This window comes from Pristiophorus japonicus, chromosome 9 (assembly GCF_044704955.1).
Source record: "Pristiophorus japonicus isolate sPriJap1 chromosome 9, sPriJap1.hap1, whole genome shotgun sequence".
Lineage (NCBI taxonomy): Eukaryota > Metazoa > Chordata > Chondrichthyes > Pristiophoridae > Pristiophorus > Pristiophorus japonicus.
In genome coordinates, this window is record NC_091985.1 from 57,003,346 (window position 1) to 57,019,424 (window position 16,079).

At 43.7% G+C, this 16,079-nt stretch overlaps 1 protein-coding gene across 1 annotated transcript in view; it reads left to right on the forward strand.

Annotated features, from left to right (window-relative positions):
• thada (THADA armadillo repeat containing) overlaps positions 1 to 16,079 on the forward strand; it is a 559,310-nt gene that overhangs the window by 143,170 nt on the left and 400,061 nt on the right. The window contains exons 24-25 of the mRNA XM_070889374.1: positions 11,921 to 12,043; positions 15,121 to 15,212. Coding sequence (XP_070745475.1) covers positions 11,921 to 12,043; positions 15,121 to 15,212 — 215 coding nt within the window. The remainder of the gene's footprint in view (positions 1 to 11,920; positions 12,044 to 15,120; positions 15,213 to 16,079) is intronic.

Here is a 16,079-nt window from a genome sequence, read left to right on the forward strand (position 1 = left end):
TGTGGGAAGGGAGGAAGGATGGGAAATGTGGTGAAGTGTTCAGTAAAAGGCGAGGGCCTCAGAGCGTGATGCATTTGAATTAGAATCTTTATCATCTGTCATGAGTCTCGTCTCTTCTTCTTAATATACAGGCTGGCTAGAACCTATCTTGACGTCTCACGGTTTGCACTTCATTGTGTTGTCTTTGAGTGGTAATTAAAGCTGCAGCACTCTGCAATTCATTTTTAAATAATTTTAGAAAAATAAATGATTTTCCAGCTTCCTTCTCTTGTCCCCACTGCTGTTCTGGTGGAGCTTGGGTACAGTTCCACAGGTGCTGGCAGTTCTCTGGAACGTCGCCCATTCTTTCGCAGGTGTGCCTAACTGGTGAGTAATGGCAGGCTATTTAACTGTGGGGGCCATCACAGCTGAGCCAGATTCTGAGCTCACCAAATGCCCGCATACATTGGGCTCAAGTTTCGGCCTGAGTTGCTCCTATTTTTTTGGAGCAGCTAGTTTAGAATGGAGCATCTTCGAAGTTGCAATTCTCGGCATTTAGTTTGCTCCAATTCTAGCGAGTTAGAATAGTTTCATTTTAGAACAGTTTTTTTTTCAAAAGCCGATGTGTCTAGCCACTTATGCCTGTTTTTGCAAGTTTAGGCAGCGAAAACTTACTCCATTCTAAGTTAGTTTGGAGTAAGTGTAGATTTTTGTACGCTCAGAAAAACCTTGCCTACACTTTATAAATTAGGCGCAGGGAACGAGAGATTGGGGAGGAGAAGGGAACTTAGAGTAAAGTTAGGGAATTTTACAACCATTTAACACTTCACTTCTACAAATAAAGAGCCATCATGTATAATAAATGATAATTAAATCAAATAAAAAATAAATTAAATTTTCCTACCTTTCTGAAGCAGCAGCAGCAAGCACCGAGCTGTTTATGAGTTCGGCCGTTCGGCCGGGGGATAGGGGCGGCGAGAGCGACGGAGGTACAGCCCGGCAGCAGCAGCAGGCTCTGAGCTGCGAAGAGGAATTCGGCCGTTCGACCAGGGGATAGGGGCGGTGTGAGGCGAGAGGACGTCAGTACTGCCCGGCAGCAGCAGGCTCAGAACTGCGGAGACGAGTTCGGCCGTTCGGCCAGGGGATAGGGGAGGCGTGCAAAGCACCAGGATGGAGAGCCAGCCAGCAAGTTTAAAAATTTAATTTGTACTTCAAATATGGGTGCTGCATTATCAACACCACGGATTATGCAATGGTTCTCCATCAGTTCACTGCATAGGAGAGTATTGATTAGTGCTCGCCGCACCAGAAACATCATAGCCCGTAGGCTGATGGCAGGATGCCTTACCCATGTCGGCAATATCGAGCCAGGCGTTCGTACCTGGACATGAGCGAGGCTGATTGTGTCAAAAGGCTGTGTTTCCGCAGAGAAATGTCGTTGAGATCTGTGATATGCTGAGAGCAGATTTACAACCGAGAAGCAGAACGCTGACTGCCTTGTCTGTTGAAGTGAAGGTTACAGCTGCACTTTCCTTCTATGCCTCAGGATCGTTTCAAGCTACAACTGGAGATGTGTGCGCCATCTCTCAACGTGCAATACATGCCTGCATTCACCAGGTCACGGCTGCATTGTATGCGTGGAGGAATGACTTTATCAAGTTCCCAATGACCGGTCAAGCAATGTATGACAGGTGTGGGCTTCTCCAGGATTGCTGGCTTCCCAAAGGTACACGGTTGCATTGATTGTACCCACATCGCCTCGTGAGCACCTGTGAGGATTCCGAGCAGTACAGGAATAGAAAAGGTTTCCACTCCATCAATGTGCAGCTCGTGTGTGATGACAAGCAGCGCATCATGTCGGTCGATGCAAGATACCCTGGCAGCACCCATGATGCGTTCATCCTACGCGACAGCGTTATATCTGACATGTTTCAGCAGCAGCCAGAAGGTCAGAGTTGGCTACTGGGAGACAAAGGGTACGGCCTCGCCACCTGGCTCATGACGCCCTATGCGTAACATGGACGGAAGCTGACCATCAGTACAACATGTCGCACATTGCGACGTGGAGCATCATAGAGAGGACCATTGGCATCTTGAAACAACGTTTCCGATGCCTGGACCATTCCGGAGGCCACTTGCAATACTCCCCTGAGATTGTCGGTCAGTTCACTGTTGTGTGCTGCATGCTGCATAACATAGTCATCATGAAGCAGCAGGAGCTGGTAGTGGAACCAGAAGACCCATATGAGAGCCTGATGATAGTAATTTAGAAGAGCAGGATGTGGATGATGACGATCAGGAAAGCATGCAAGTGCCTGATGCTGGAGCACGAGGTCGGAGGAGGGCGGTCCATCGTGCTCCTTTAACGATTGCTTGAGCCCTGCGCCAGCAGCTCATCCGTGAATGCTTCAATTACTGATGCCTGAGGGCTCTGCGACAACTGTTGCGCATGGACATGTTTATTTTTTGGAATTGATCCTACGTTGTGTTGTGTTAATGGAACATGATTCAGTTTTAATGAAAAAATATTTTATTGAAAAGTTCACGGTGTAATAAAATATTTGTTGTATCAAACTTTACTTTTCAATATGGCTCTTTAAGATCACTTATAAACTTGAAAGTTACAAAACAATTTTAACGTGAAAAATTTACACTCGATCACTGAAACTTCAAGGTCACTTTTTAGGTGCAAAATTAAATAAGTTAGAAAATGTGAGAGCATTTACACTATAAGATCACTTAAAAATCCTAAGATCACTTATAAATTGTAAAGTTACAAAAATTACAAAACAATTTCAATTTGGAAAAAAGTTACAACTACTTACATCAAGACCAAAAACAAAAGCAGCAAAGAAAGGCTGCAATCATCTCTCATGCACATCTCGGTGAATGTTCACTTCTTCATGTGGGTGTCATTTGATTGGTCGGGCTGTGTGCCCTTATTGCAGCAGCTACCTCCATGAGGGCCTGTGACGTCACTTGCATGCCCTCCCTGACGGCCTGTGCCATCACTTGCACTCCGTCGGACATTCCCTCCCTTAATTCCCGTGTCATTATTGCTATTTCTCCCATCAGTACCGTTATTTCTTCACCCACTGCACTGATGCTGCCCACGAGTGATCGGGTAAGCTCATTTCTCTCCACACCCAATGCAACAACCTGACTCACATCTGCTGCATCTCAGGAGAGCGTGTTTCCAATCTCCTTCTCCTCTGCCTGGGTCTGCCTCGCGGCACCACTCCAGTGGGAGCTGTTGCCTGGGATGGTGGGGCAGTGGGTGTAAACTGCTGCATTACACCCGTAGCACCACTGGGAACCACAACATCGGAATCTGAAACCATAGAAGGTTGAACCAGAACCTATGGAAGTGGGAGGCGCAGGCTGGGACGGTTGGGCAGTGGGTGTAAACTGCTGCATTACACCACCAGCACCGCTAGGAGCTGCAACGTTGGAATCTGTGAAACCATAGAAATTGGAACCAGAACCTATGCAAGGGTTTGAAACACTGATGTCCATTGAAAGCCTCCATGATAAAGTGCGACATCCCCACTGACACGTGGGAGTCCCTGGTCCAAGACCGCCCTAAGTGGGGGAAGTGCATCCGAGAGGGTGCTGAGCACCTCGAGTCTCAACGCCGAGAGCATGCAGAAATCAAGCGCAGACAGCGGAAAGAGTGTGCGGCAAACCAGTCCCACCCACCCTTCCCTCAACAACTATCTGTCCCACCTATGACAGGGTCTGTGGCTCTCGTATTGGACTGTTCAGCCACCAAAGAACTCACTTCAGGAGTGGAAGCAAGTCTTCCTCAATTCCGAGGGACTGCCTATGATGATGATTGATGTGAGCTCATAAATGTTAAGTTCTAAGGTCTCCCCTGAAGACATTTCAACGCCTGCAGCCACCCTTGGTCTGGATCATCCACATCTGGTTCTTCTGGTTCTTATTCTCGATCTTCAGGATTGACATCATCTTCTGCAAAATATATCAGAACAGTCAAATGTTTAGCAGCACAGGAGGGGGCAGGATTGGTGGCATGATTACTCTCACACATAGCAAGCCAGGCAGCAGGTTGATGTGAAGGACCACGATGCATTTTCAGGACTTACCCTCTCCCTCGCATGTGGGCCAGCTTGTGCAGTACTGATTGTTTTTCTCCATGTACGACTCATCATAACAGCAACCCTCTGTTCCAAGGATGTCAGTGGATGCAGATTTGGCACGCCGCCTCCTGTTCGATTTCTTTCCCTTTTGTTGTGGGTCAATTTCTTCTGCAAAGATTAAAATATAACTTTTTACAGAGTGCGTCTTTCTGCAGGGTGGGACATATACAGATGTTCACATTTACAATTAAGATTCCATTGAAAAATGAAAATATTACTTACACTAACTACTTGACCAAGGTCGTGCCATTTATTTTTACACTGGCTTCCAGATCTCCTGGTATGCACCATTGCGCAGTAATGTTTTGCAACTTGGTTCCAGCGTTTCTTCATTTCTTTGGTTGGCACTTTTGTGTGACCTCTGTTGCTGGTATCCAGCTCCTGCCATCTCTGCTCAATTAAATTAACTAGTGTCTCCACTTCCTCATGCAAGAAATTCTTTGTTCTTGGTGGACGTTGTTCCATTGCTGTATTGAATTGACACTCTGATTTTTCAATACACACAGTTCTTATTTTGCATGCACCTATGCAGCATTTGTTCTGGAAGTTTAGCAGCAACAAACAGCACTCACTGATTTCAGCAGCTGATTTCTTCCACAGTACTGCTAAAAGTACTCCTTCAGGCACCAAAAATCACTCATAAGCCTTTCCACAGCTCCACAAAAGCAAACAGCATTGTTCTTCATGTACCTTTAAAAATGGCCGAGTGCCAATGTTTGTGTGCCACTGCGCATACGTGCACGCTCCAGCGCGCATGCGCAGGGCTGCCGGCACTAAATATGATGCTGTGAGCTAGCCCCGCCCCCGGCCGGCAGTTCTTCGGCGCGGCGCCTTGGCCCCGCCCCCAGCAGCTCCTGCTGCGCCACCGACCTGGAAAGGGCCCGAAAAATACCGGACAATATGGAGGTAGGTAATAGGCGCACTTTTTGTTCTACGAAATAGGCGTGTCTCTCGGAGGTGCGCCGTTCTAAGGGAAAGCCAAACCTTGGGGCCCATTGTTTCTCGTAGGAGTCACTGGATAATGATCAGAATTGGAAACACTGGCTGATTGCAGCACCAGCCTTTTGCCTCTACTGCTGCCCAGCTCATTTGTCCTTTTTAAAACAATTATTCCTTCACACAAAAGCATTTAATAAAATCTGTACTGATTATTTAAAAAGATATATCTCTTTTTTTTCCTTGCTGCAAGAACCCAAAATTTGGTGATATCACCAACTGGCAGCAAGCTGTTTCTGGCTTCCTACAAAATTAGAGATTAGGTAAATGCTTTATAAAAAAAAAATAAAGGATGATGCTTTTGAAAGAAGCATGGGCTGAATCTTTCGTCATTTTTTTGCTTTTGTCTAAACATCGTACCTAATCCCCTGATAGTCCAAAAATGAAAACAGAAGCTGAAGATACTGGAAATATACAGCAGGTCTGTTAGCATCTGCAAAGAGAAGAGATAGGCCAATGTTCCAAGTGTTAGACACTTTGTCAGAACTCAAAATGTTAGCCTGTCTCTGCCCTTTGCAGATACTAATGAAGCTATTTCCAGCATTTTACATTTTCATTTCACATTTCCAATATCTGCAGTTTTTCTTTTCGTTGGCCTGATAGTTCAGTTGGTTAATGCTGTGCCAAGTGTGGCACTGGGCCATACAGGTTAGCAAGGTCCCAGGTTTGATATCCAGTCTATGCTCATTTATCTGATCTCAGCTGAGATCGTGAGAAGATTCTAACAGTTGGCCTTGGCGTCCCTAGTCTAGAGAAGGAGAAAAAAATCCCAGACAGGAGTGTCATTCCTGCTCACCATCCAGTTACTGCTGCTGAAAAGTTCATATGCAGGTGAGGTCAGAGTTTGGCCCAGCTGTAATTAAAATTGACAAGCCTGATGACAAGCACCTGAGGAACCATATCTCAGCATCAGTTGATGATTTTAGAAGAGAAAGGGAAAAAAATTGCAGGGAAATTACATGATTTTTTAGAATTCTTGGAAGTCTGTTAAACAATTTTGGTTTTGTAAAGACCCAGTTCTTGATGTGCATGTTTTAGCCCCTTAGAACCTGCACTGGCTTCCATGTATCATCTCTACCACCACAACAACAATTTGTCTTTATATAGTGCCTTTAACATCATGAAACGTCCTAAGGCACTTCATGAACTAAAAAATTTGACTCCAAGTAGAAATTAGTGCATAAGTAGAAATTAGTGCAGGTGACCAAAAACTTGGTCAAAGAGATATGTTTTAAGGAGCATCTTGAAGGAGGAAAGAGTAGAGAGATGGAGAGGTTTAGGCAGGGAGTTCCAGAGCCTTGGGACCTAGGCAACAGAAGGCACGGCCACCAATGGTTGAGCGATTATAAGCAGGGATGCTCAAGAGGGCAGAATTACAGGAGCGCAGACATTTCGGGGTGGGGGATGGATTGCGGGGCTGGAGCAGATTACAGAGATAGGGAGGGGCGACGTCATGGAGGGATTTGAAAATAAGGATGAGAATTTTGAAATCGAGGCGTTGCTTAACCAGAAGCCAATATAGGTCAGCAAGCATAGGGGTGATGGGTGAACGGGACGGTGCGAGTTAGGACATGGGCTGCCGAGTTTTGGATGACCTCAAGTTTACGTAGGGTAGAATGTGGGAGGCCAGCCAGAAGTGCGTTGGAATAGTCAAGTCTAGAGGTAACAAAGGCATGGATGAGAGTTTCAGCACGGGGGTGGGCACTGTTACAGAAGTGAAAATAGGCGGTTTTAGTTATGCTGCGGATATGTGGTCACAAGCTCATTTCAGAGTCAAATATGACACCAAGTTTGCGAACATTCTGGTTCGAAGAGGAATACATCTCAACTTTCACTTTTTAAGGATCACTATAAATGGAAGTATCTCACTGAGAGTTTTAAACCTATGTTTGGTGATATAAATGGGGGAAAGCAATTCTCATGAAATCCTTGCTGAGTTAAACCTTTGATTTTAGAGAATAAGGAGACTATGCATCATGCTGACAGCAGGTCACCCGCAAAGTTGCGGTCTTTTATTAAAATGTACCATGTGAAACACTGATATATTTTTCATTGTATGTACAGCAAGTGGAGTTGATGAGCTAACAATCGGCTGTTAACATTAAGTGGTAAAATACTGAATACTTGGTAGATGATTTAATTTAATGTGAGACTTTTAACATCTTCAAAAATATTTTGAACGGTGATTATCAAGATATAATTTAAAAAATGAATTGTTACAAAGAATTATAATCTCAATTTTTGTTTTTACAGTTTGCATTTAATTTATTTTTGGTTGGACAGTGAGCCTTGCTAACATAATTGCAGGGAGATGGAGATGGTGCTGTGCTCAACAGTGCAAGGGAACTGAATTAAAATGCACAAATTAATTGATGCAGTTATTATTGAAGTAGTTATGGTAACAAGCTGTTGCTCTGCTGATGTGTACCCTCTCGCTGTGAAGTTCAGTACATCTTGTCACTTTGCTCAATTATGTCATCAAAACTCATTAAGCAAAAATGCTCAAAAAAATCAAGATCTCAATGGAAAGGGGGCCTGGAAGGTGTTAAGCTAAGCATTTTCTAACTGACTTTTACAGTGGAAACAAAATATTTTAAGAAAATCAACAGATCTAGTTAAGTGCAGTGTTTTTTGGAAGGCGAACTTACTCTGCGACTCCTATTTTAATGTCTCAGGCTGAATGTTCTAATGCATGAGCTGAGAAACCGAGCACAGCTGCACTTTGGTCACAGCACTCTCTGAATAAACTGAACGATAATAAGCTAAATATAGAATTCTGTATTATTGTGAGTGAATAAATAACAAGGCTGCAATTTACTCTAGAGAATTGGATGGCATCGTGAGCCACTGAAGTGAAGCTCAAGTGGTTTGTGGATGTCAATTGAACCATGAGATTAAATTACAGCCTTTTACACTAGTTCTTCCTGTTTGCCTGCTCTCTGTCTCTCTCTCTCTCTCTCTCTCTCACTCTCTCTAATATGCTATTGTCTAAAATGCAAAAAATGCTGAGTTAAAAACAACTTTGAAATCACAGTGAAGATTCTGATGTCATTACGGCAGATTATTGCCCATGATTCACAGGTGGCTGAAATAATGGAATTATTTCACATTTTCATACATTATATTCCAAACCTCCTGACTTTTTAGGTTCTAGGCCTTAGGAGAGTGTCGAAGGCATTTCATCAGCAACACCTGGTGTATCTGAAAATGAGGTGCCAACCTGGTGAGGCTCTATCACAGGACTGCATGCATGCTACAGTGAAAACATCTTGCTGTCGACAGAGCTAAGCAATCTCCTCTTGAGGTCCCCACCTTCAAAGAAGACAGTCTTCAGCCAATTCGATTCACTCCACGTGATATCAAGAAGCGGCTGAGCACACTGGATACAGCAGAGGCTACCTGACAACATCCTGGCTATTGTGCTGAAGACTTGTGCTCCAGAACTAGCGTGCTTCTAGCCAAGCTGTTCCAGTACAGCTGCAACACTGGCGTCTGCCTGACAATGTGGAAATCAGCCCAGGTATGACCTGTCCACAAAAAAAGGGACAAACCCAATCTGGCCAATTACCGCCCCATTAGTCTACACTCAATCATAAGCAAAGTGATGGAAGGTGTCGCCAACAGTGCTATCAAGTGACATTTACTTGTCAATAACCTGCTCACCAATGCCGAGTTTGGATTCCACCAGGACCACTTGGCTCCAGACCACATTACAGCCTTGGTCCAAACATGGACAAAAGAGCTGAATTCCAGAGTTGAGGTGTGAGTGACTGCCCTTGACATCAAGGCAGCATTTGACAGAGTGTGGCATCAAGGAACCCTTGTAAAACCAAAGTCAATGGGAATTGGGGTGAAAACTCTCCACTGGCTGGACCATACCAAGCACAAAGGAAGATGGTTGTGGTGGTTGGAGGTCAATCATCATCATCATCATCGTCAGCAGTCGAGGATGACTTTTGGAGGTCAATCATCACAGCCCTAGGACATCTCTGCAGGAGTTCGTCAGGGCTGTGTCTTAGGCCCAACCATCTTCAGCTGCTTCATGAATGACCTTCCCTCCATCATAAGGTCAGAAGTGGAGATGTTTGCTGATGACGGCAGTGTTCAGTGCCATTCGCAACTCCTCAGATAATGGAGCAGTCCATGCCCGCATGCAGCAAGACCTGCGTGACATTTAGGCTTGGGCTGATAAGTGGCTAGTAACATTTGTGCCATACCAGTGCCAGGCAATGACTATCTCCAACAAGCACCCCATGACATTCAATGGCATTACCATCGCCGAATCCTCACCATCAATATCCTGGGGGGGTCACCATTGACCAAGAACTTAAACTGGACCAACCACATAAATACTGTGGCTACAAGAGTGGGTCAGAGGATAGGCATTCTGCGGCGAGTGCCTCATCTCCTGACTCTCCAAAGCCTCCATCATCTACAAGGCACAAGTCAGGAGTGTGATGGAACATTCTCCACTTGCCTGGATGAGTGCAGCTCCAACAACACTTAAGAAGCTTGACGCCATCCAGGACAAAGCCGCCCATTTGATTGGCACCCCAACCACCACCTTAAACATTCACTCCCTGCACCACTGGTGCACCGAGGCTGCATCTATAAGATGCACTGCAGCAACTCACCAAGGCTTCTTCGGCAACACCTCCTAAACCTACGACCTCTACCACCTAGAAGGACAAGGGCAGCAGACGCATGGGAATACCACCACCGATGCATTCCCCTCCAAGTCACACACTATCCTGACTTGGCAGTATATCGCCATTCCTTCATCGTCGCTGGGTCAAAATCCTGGAACTTGCTCCCTAACAGCAGTGTGGGAGTACCTTCACCACAGGGACTGCAGCGGTTCAAAAAGGCGGCTCACCACCACCATCTTTTCAAGGGCAATTAGGAATGGGCAATAAATGCTGGCCTGGCCAGTGACACCCACATCTCATAACCAATGGATCAGGTCAAAGCTCTGCATCCCTGCCACATCCAGTTGTGAATGCTGGTGGACAATTTAGCGATTAACGAGAGGAGGAAACTCCATGAACATTCCCATCCTCAATGATTGGAGAGCCCACCACCATGTGAGTGCAAAAGATAAAGCTGTAGCAATTGCAACCAATATCAGCAAGACGTGCAAAATGGATGATCCTTCTTGGCCTTCTCCTGAGGTCCTTACCATCACAGATGACAGTCTTAAAGCCAATTTGTTCATGCCACATGACATCAAGAAATGGCTGCTTACACTGGACACAGCAAAGGATACAGGGCCTGACAACATTCCAGTTGTTGTGTTGAAGATCCTTGCCTCCAGCAAAGCTGTTCTAATGCAGCTACACCACTGGCATCTATCTGACAATGCTGAATATTTCCCAGGTTTATCCTGTCCCATTACCAGCCAACTACCACCCTATCAGCCTACTCCCACTCATCAGCGAAGTGATGGAAAGATGTTATTAACAGTGCTATCAACCGGCACATGCATGCCAATAACCTGCTCGTTTGAGTTGCACCAGGTCCACTAGGCTCCAGCCTCATTACATCCTTGGTCCAAACTTGGACACAAACTAAATTCCAGGATGAAGTGAGAGTGACTTCCCTTGACATCAAGGAAGCATTCGACCGAGTTTGGCACCAAGCAGCCCAAGTAAAACTGAAGTCAGCAGGTATCAGGGGAATAACTCTCCCGTTTCATAACTGACACAAAGGGAAAGGGTTATTGTTGGTGAAGGCCAATCAACTCAGACCCAGGACATTGTTGCAGCCGCTCCTCAGAGTAACATCCTGGGCCCAAGTATCTTCAGCTGCTTTCATCAATGGCCTTTCCTCCATCGAAGACTAGAAATGGGGCTGTTCACTGATGATTTCACAGCGCTCATAAGTGCCAGGCAATGACCATTGTCAACCAGAGAAAGCCTAACCACTTGCCCTTGACATTTAATGACACTACCATTACTGAGTCCCCCACCATCAATACCCTAGAGGACATCATTGACTAGAAACTCACCTGGACCAATTATGTAAATAGCATGGCTACGACAACAGGTCAGAAACTGGGTATTCTGTGGTGAGTGTCTCACCTTATTCCCCAAAGCCTTTCCACTATCTAAAAGACACATCAGGAATGTGATGGAATACTCTCCATTTGCCTGAGTGGATGCAGCTGCAATAACACTCAAGGACAAAGTAATCCACTTGATAGACACCTCATTCACTAGCCTAAACATCCACCCTCTCCTCCACCAGCACACCGTGGCTGCTGTGTGTACTGTCTATAGAACCTGCCGACCTTTTCCTTGCTTCAATGCTAGCTGACATTATTAATGGCCTCCTTCATTCTGGCACAATTCCTTTCCCCTTCAAAACTTTCATCATCACCCACATCATTAAAATGCTCTCCATCCCCTCCAACTACTCTCTCTCTTAATCCCAATGTCAGACTGTTTACCTGATCATTAAGTTGTGGATCAGCCAGCATTATGTTCTTCCTTCTGGAGCTTCCTCCCTAAATCCTTCTGCTTTTCCATCTTCTCACTTTTAGAAGTTTCATTGAAACCTACATTTTTTGATTATGCTTTTGGTCATTTCTCCTACTACTGCCTGGTGTCCATTTATCCTCAGTGCACTGTCTGGCATGTTTTCTATTGTGCAAATACAAGAGGTTCTTCTGTATAGCATATTTTGGTGGGCGGGGTTGCAAAAAGTGGTTATATTGCAGAAAAAGTTTATTGCACTTCATGTTCTTCACAAATAATTCCTTATGTATATATTTTTGTTTTTGTCAGGTACATGCTCTGAATATCTTGAGAGCACTTTTTAGAGACACCAAATTAGGAGAAAATGTAATTCCATATGTGGCAGATGGAATACAAGCAGCCATCCTTGGCTTTACATCTCCTGTGTGGGCAGTAAGTCACAACCTTTTAACATTCTTTGAAAGTCTGGTAACTGGATCTCTTCCAAAACTAATGTGATCAAAACCAAAAAAAAAGACAACAAGTGAATCTAAAATATGCACAAAAGCACTTAATGTAAAGTGTGTAGGCTCCTGGGTAATAATTAATCATTCTGTGTTGTTTTATGTAAATATTTGTTGGGAAGACTTACCCTCCATCATATGGTCCAGAAAAGATGAGCTGTGAAAAATTGATGTGGGCTCTTGCAAAGGACATTCCAATGATAATGTGATGTGAATTATTGCTAAATGCACATTTGTGTTGTTTACACAATTCTTGGGAGGTTTATGTGATAACACGAAAACTGAAATGTTACACGTGTAAAAAAAAAATAACATCTATAGTCCCCTGACAAAGACACTGCAGGGCTGATTAGCTCAGAATATTGGAGCTTTACTTCATAAATCTAATTAATCCCTATTTCAACAGCTTTATTCACGCACAATTTGGTTTAGAAGCATTAAAGATACTAAAATAGAGATTGAACAGAGTTCTGATGTAAAGCTCCAATGTTCTGCTTATTACTTTACCAGGCCACACGTTATAAGAATGTTTGGCTGTATATATGATTCGGTTTTGAATCACTTCTTGTAACAAAAAAATTTAGCCTGGTAAAATATTGCAGATTGAATTTTAATTGAATAATTGATACTTGACAGAGACCAGGGAAATAGTTGGTTTGCTTGAACCTTTGTACTGTTCTAGTTGCAGTAATATTGCGTAGTGTGCACATTTTCTCCTCTGTTCCCATTTTTTTGTATGAGTGTTTTCAAACCTGGGATATATGTTGAAAACAGAATGAGTAATATCAGAATTGGGCTGCTGCCCTTCTGCCTTTGTTCTGCTGTGGGATTGGTGATGGCAACAATGTTGGCAGTAATACAAAAGTGGATATGGCAATTAGTGTTTTGAAGCATTTTACAAAATATCTTAGTACTGATAACACTGATTTTAAAATTAGACGGATTAAGTATAATTGAAGGACTTTGTAGTTGACTATTTTAATTAGCACATTTTGTTGACTCTCAGCAGCCTGATGGAATATTCACCAAAAATCCTGCAGCACAAAGATTTCTTGGCTGAAGCAACGTCAAATTGCAGGTTGAGAGATGACTTTTTAAAAAGTCTGGCTGTCCTTTTGCGGAGTGAGATATTTGGGGAAATTGCTCTGCATTGCCGACCAAATCAAACAAACCTGCTCTAAAATAAATAACCAAAGTTGCCAAGACACAAATTAAAATCTAGAAGTCTCCAAAAGACGTGTCTGTTGTGGATGTAATTCTTCCTTAATTTGTTTACCAAAGGAAAAAAGTGGTGTTTATTTCAATTTTTGATTATTGGCTTGAGGGAAAGCGGCATGTTAATTGTGGTTTACACATAGTTCGCATGTTTTCACTGTACAAAAACAGCTTTATATTGCATTTACTGAGTAAGGGTTAAAACTGCAGAAAATGTGTGAAATTTTTAACCGCTACCGTACAGTCTCATTTTTAATGGACTTGACTGCAGGTTTATTTCTGATTACATTTGTTGTCTAACTTTGGGCTGGCTTCTCCGATCTGAGGCAGGACTTGTATATAGAGTTTTATTTCCAGTAAACTGATCTGGACTGTTTTAATATTAGCTAGCAAAACAACAGAGTGCAGCCAGAATCAACAGGACTGAAAACCAAAGTCTCTCAAATTTAGCCCTGGTGGTTGTTTATAGCTGGGGGATGGACGCAGTAGGTCAACACACAACCATTTCACCTCTGGATTCAAATCCAGTCTCTCTTCTGCCAGCTGCAAAGAGTTATAAGTGAAATCATTTTGGGTAGCCAGTCTGATTCCAGGGACACACAGCACATAAATATCCCTAATTTGTCAAAAATTGATAATACTGGCAATCGTGCTTGGCTCAGTGGTGGCACTTTCATCAATGAGTCAGAAGGTTATGGGTTCAAATCCCACTTCAGAGACTTGAGCACACAATCCAGGCTGATGCTTCAGGGCAGTACTGAGGGGGTTCTGCGCTATCAGAGTTGCTCTCTTTTGGCCTTCATAGCAAGGGGATTTGAGTACAGGGGCAGGGAGGTGTTGCTACAGTTGTACAGGGCATTGGTGAGGCCACACCTGGAGTATTGTGTACAGTTTTGGTCTCCTAACCTGAGGAAGGACATTCTTGCTATTGAGGGAGTGCAGCGAAGGTTCACCAGACTGATTCCCGGGATGGCGGGACTGACCTTTCAAGAAAGACTGGATCAACTGGGCTTGTATTCACTGGAGTTCAGAAGAATGAGAGGGGACCTCATAGAAACATTTAAAATTCTGACGGGGTTAGACAGGTTAGATGCAGGAAGAATGTTCCCAATGTTGGGGAAGTCCAGAACCAGAGGTCACAGTCTAAGGATAAGGGGTAAGCCATTTAGGACCGAGATGCGGAGGAACTTCTTCACCCAGAGAGTGGTGAACCTGTGGAATTCTCTACCACAGAAAGTTGTTGAGGCCAATTCACTAAATATATTCAAAAAGGAGTTAGATGAGGTCCTTACTACTAGGGGGATCAAGGGGTATGGCGAGAAAGCAGGAATGGGGTACTGAAGTTGAATGTTCAGCCATGAACTCATTGAATGGCGGTGCAGGCTAGAAGGGCCGAATGGCCTACTCCTGCACCTATTTTCTATGTTTCTATGAGACGTTAAACCGAGGTCCAATCTGTCCTCTTGGGTGGATAAAAAAGAATGGATTAATTCATCTCCCTCACTCCTTTGACTTTAGTAATTCTTGTCAACCATTTTCTCCTCCGAAACTTCAAATCCACAAAACTAGCGCTGAATCAAATATGTTAACAAAAAGTAATTTTTTTAAAAAGTTGATGACAACTAGTTATAGTAATGATAAGCATACTGCCTTAAATGTCTTGCGTCATTGTTTTTCTTTTAAGTATGATCAGTTTTGAAACACGCGTGCAGTGGAAATATGCAGGCAAATACAAGTACAAGGGAAGCTCTCGACAGTCCACAACATTTTCTCCTTGCTTTTGATCATTAGGTACGAAATTCTTCCACATTGTTGTTCAGTGCCCTGATTACCAGGATATTTGGAGTCAAAAGAGGAAAAGATGAAAATTCCAAGAAAAACAGGTAAAATTTAATTAATGTTTACTTAATTATTGTTTTGAAAGGAAAATAATGATTATGCCAAAGAGACTTTGGTGCCTATTTTCAGCTGTTTTTGGTTGCCATGTTAACACTTTAGAAATTCGGTGGTGCCATGCTGGTTTTGCCTAAGCATGCAATATGGCAGGCTATGTGCACACATTTTACGTCAGAAGTGTGCTGCCTGCCTTATTGGTGAAGGCTCGTGTCCAGGGCTCGGTCTGAAACACACTCTGCGTACTGTTCTCAAGCGATTGGCAGCCCGCATGGTCCTGCCACCTTTCATCCTCTAGTTATTGAACACTGTGGGCATGTGATCTGAAAGTGGTTTAGAGTATGGAGGAAACCAGTAATTATGAAGGTGTATCCAGCTAGCAAAACAAATTGGAGCCCAAAGGAAATCGAGGAAAGATCAGCCCTCTGGTCAATCTGATATCTGATATCCTGTGTGGGGAAAATATTCCTCACGAAAATTCGACTTTAAAGTCATGAGAGAATGCACAACGTAGAGTAAATTGAAGATGATTCATAAGCTGTCACCATTGACAACGATGGACAAACTGTAATCACCTTTTGTGATCTCAAATGCAACTCTCAACTGCATTATCAAAGCTGCCTTCAAGAAGGTTGGTTTTCTTTTCCATGTGTCAGACTTGTATACTGCTCTCATATTTGGGTTGGTTCCAATATGTCTCTTGCACTTCTGATAAGTAATGAAGCTCTTTCTACTTTCACCTTTACATTATCTAACTCCTGTTTCCACTCCATTACACCTCCTCCTCCCTCTCCTCGCTTTGTTTTGCTCTTTCTTTCTGCCTCTTTCTCCGTCCCCTCTCTTTCTCCGTCTCCCCT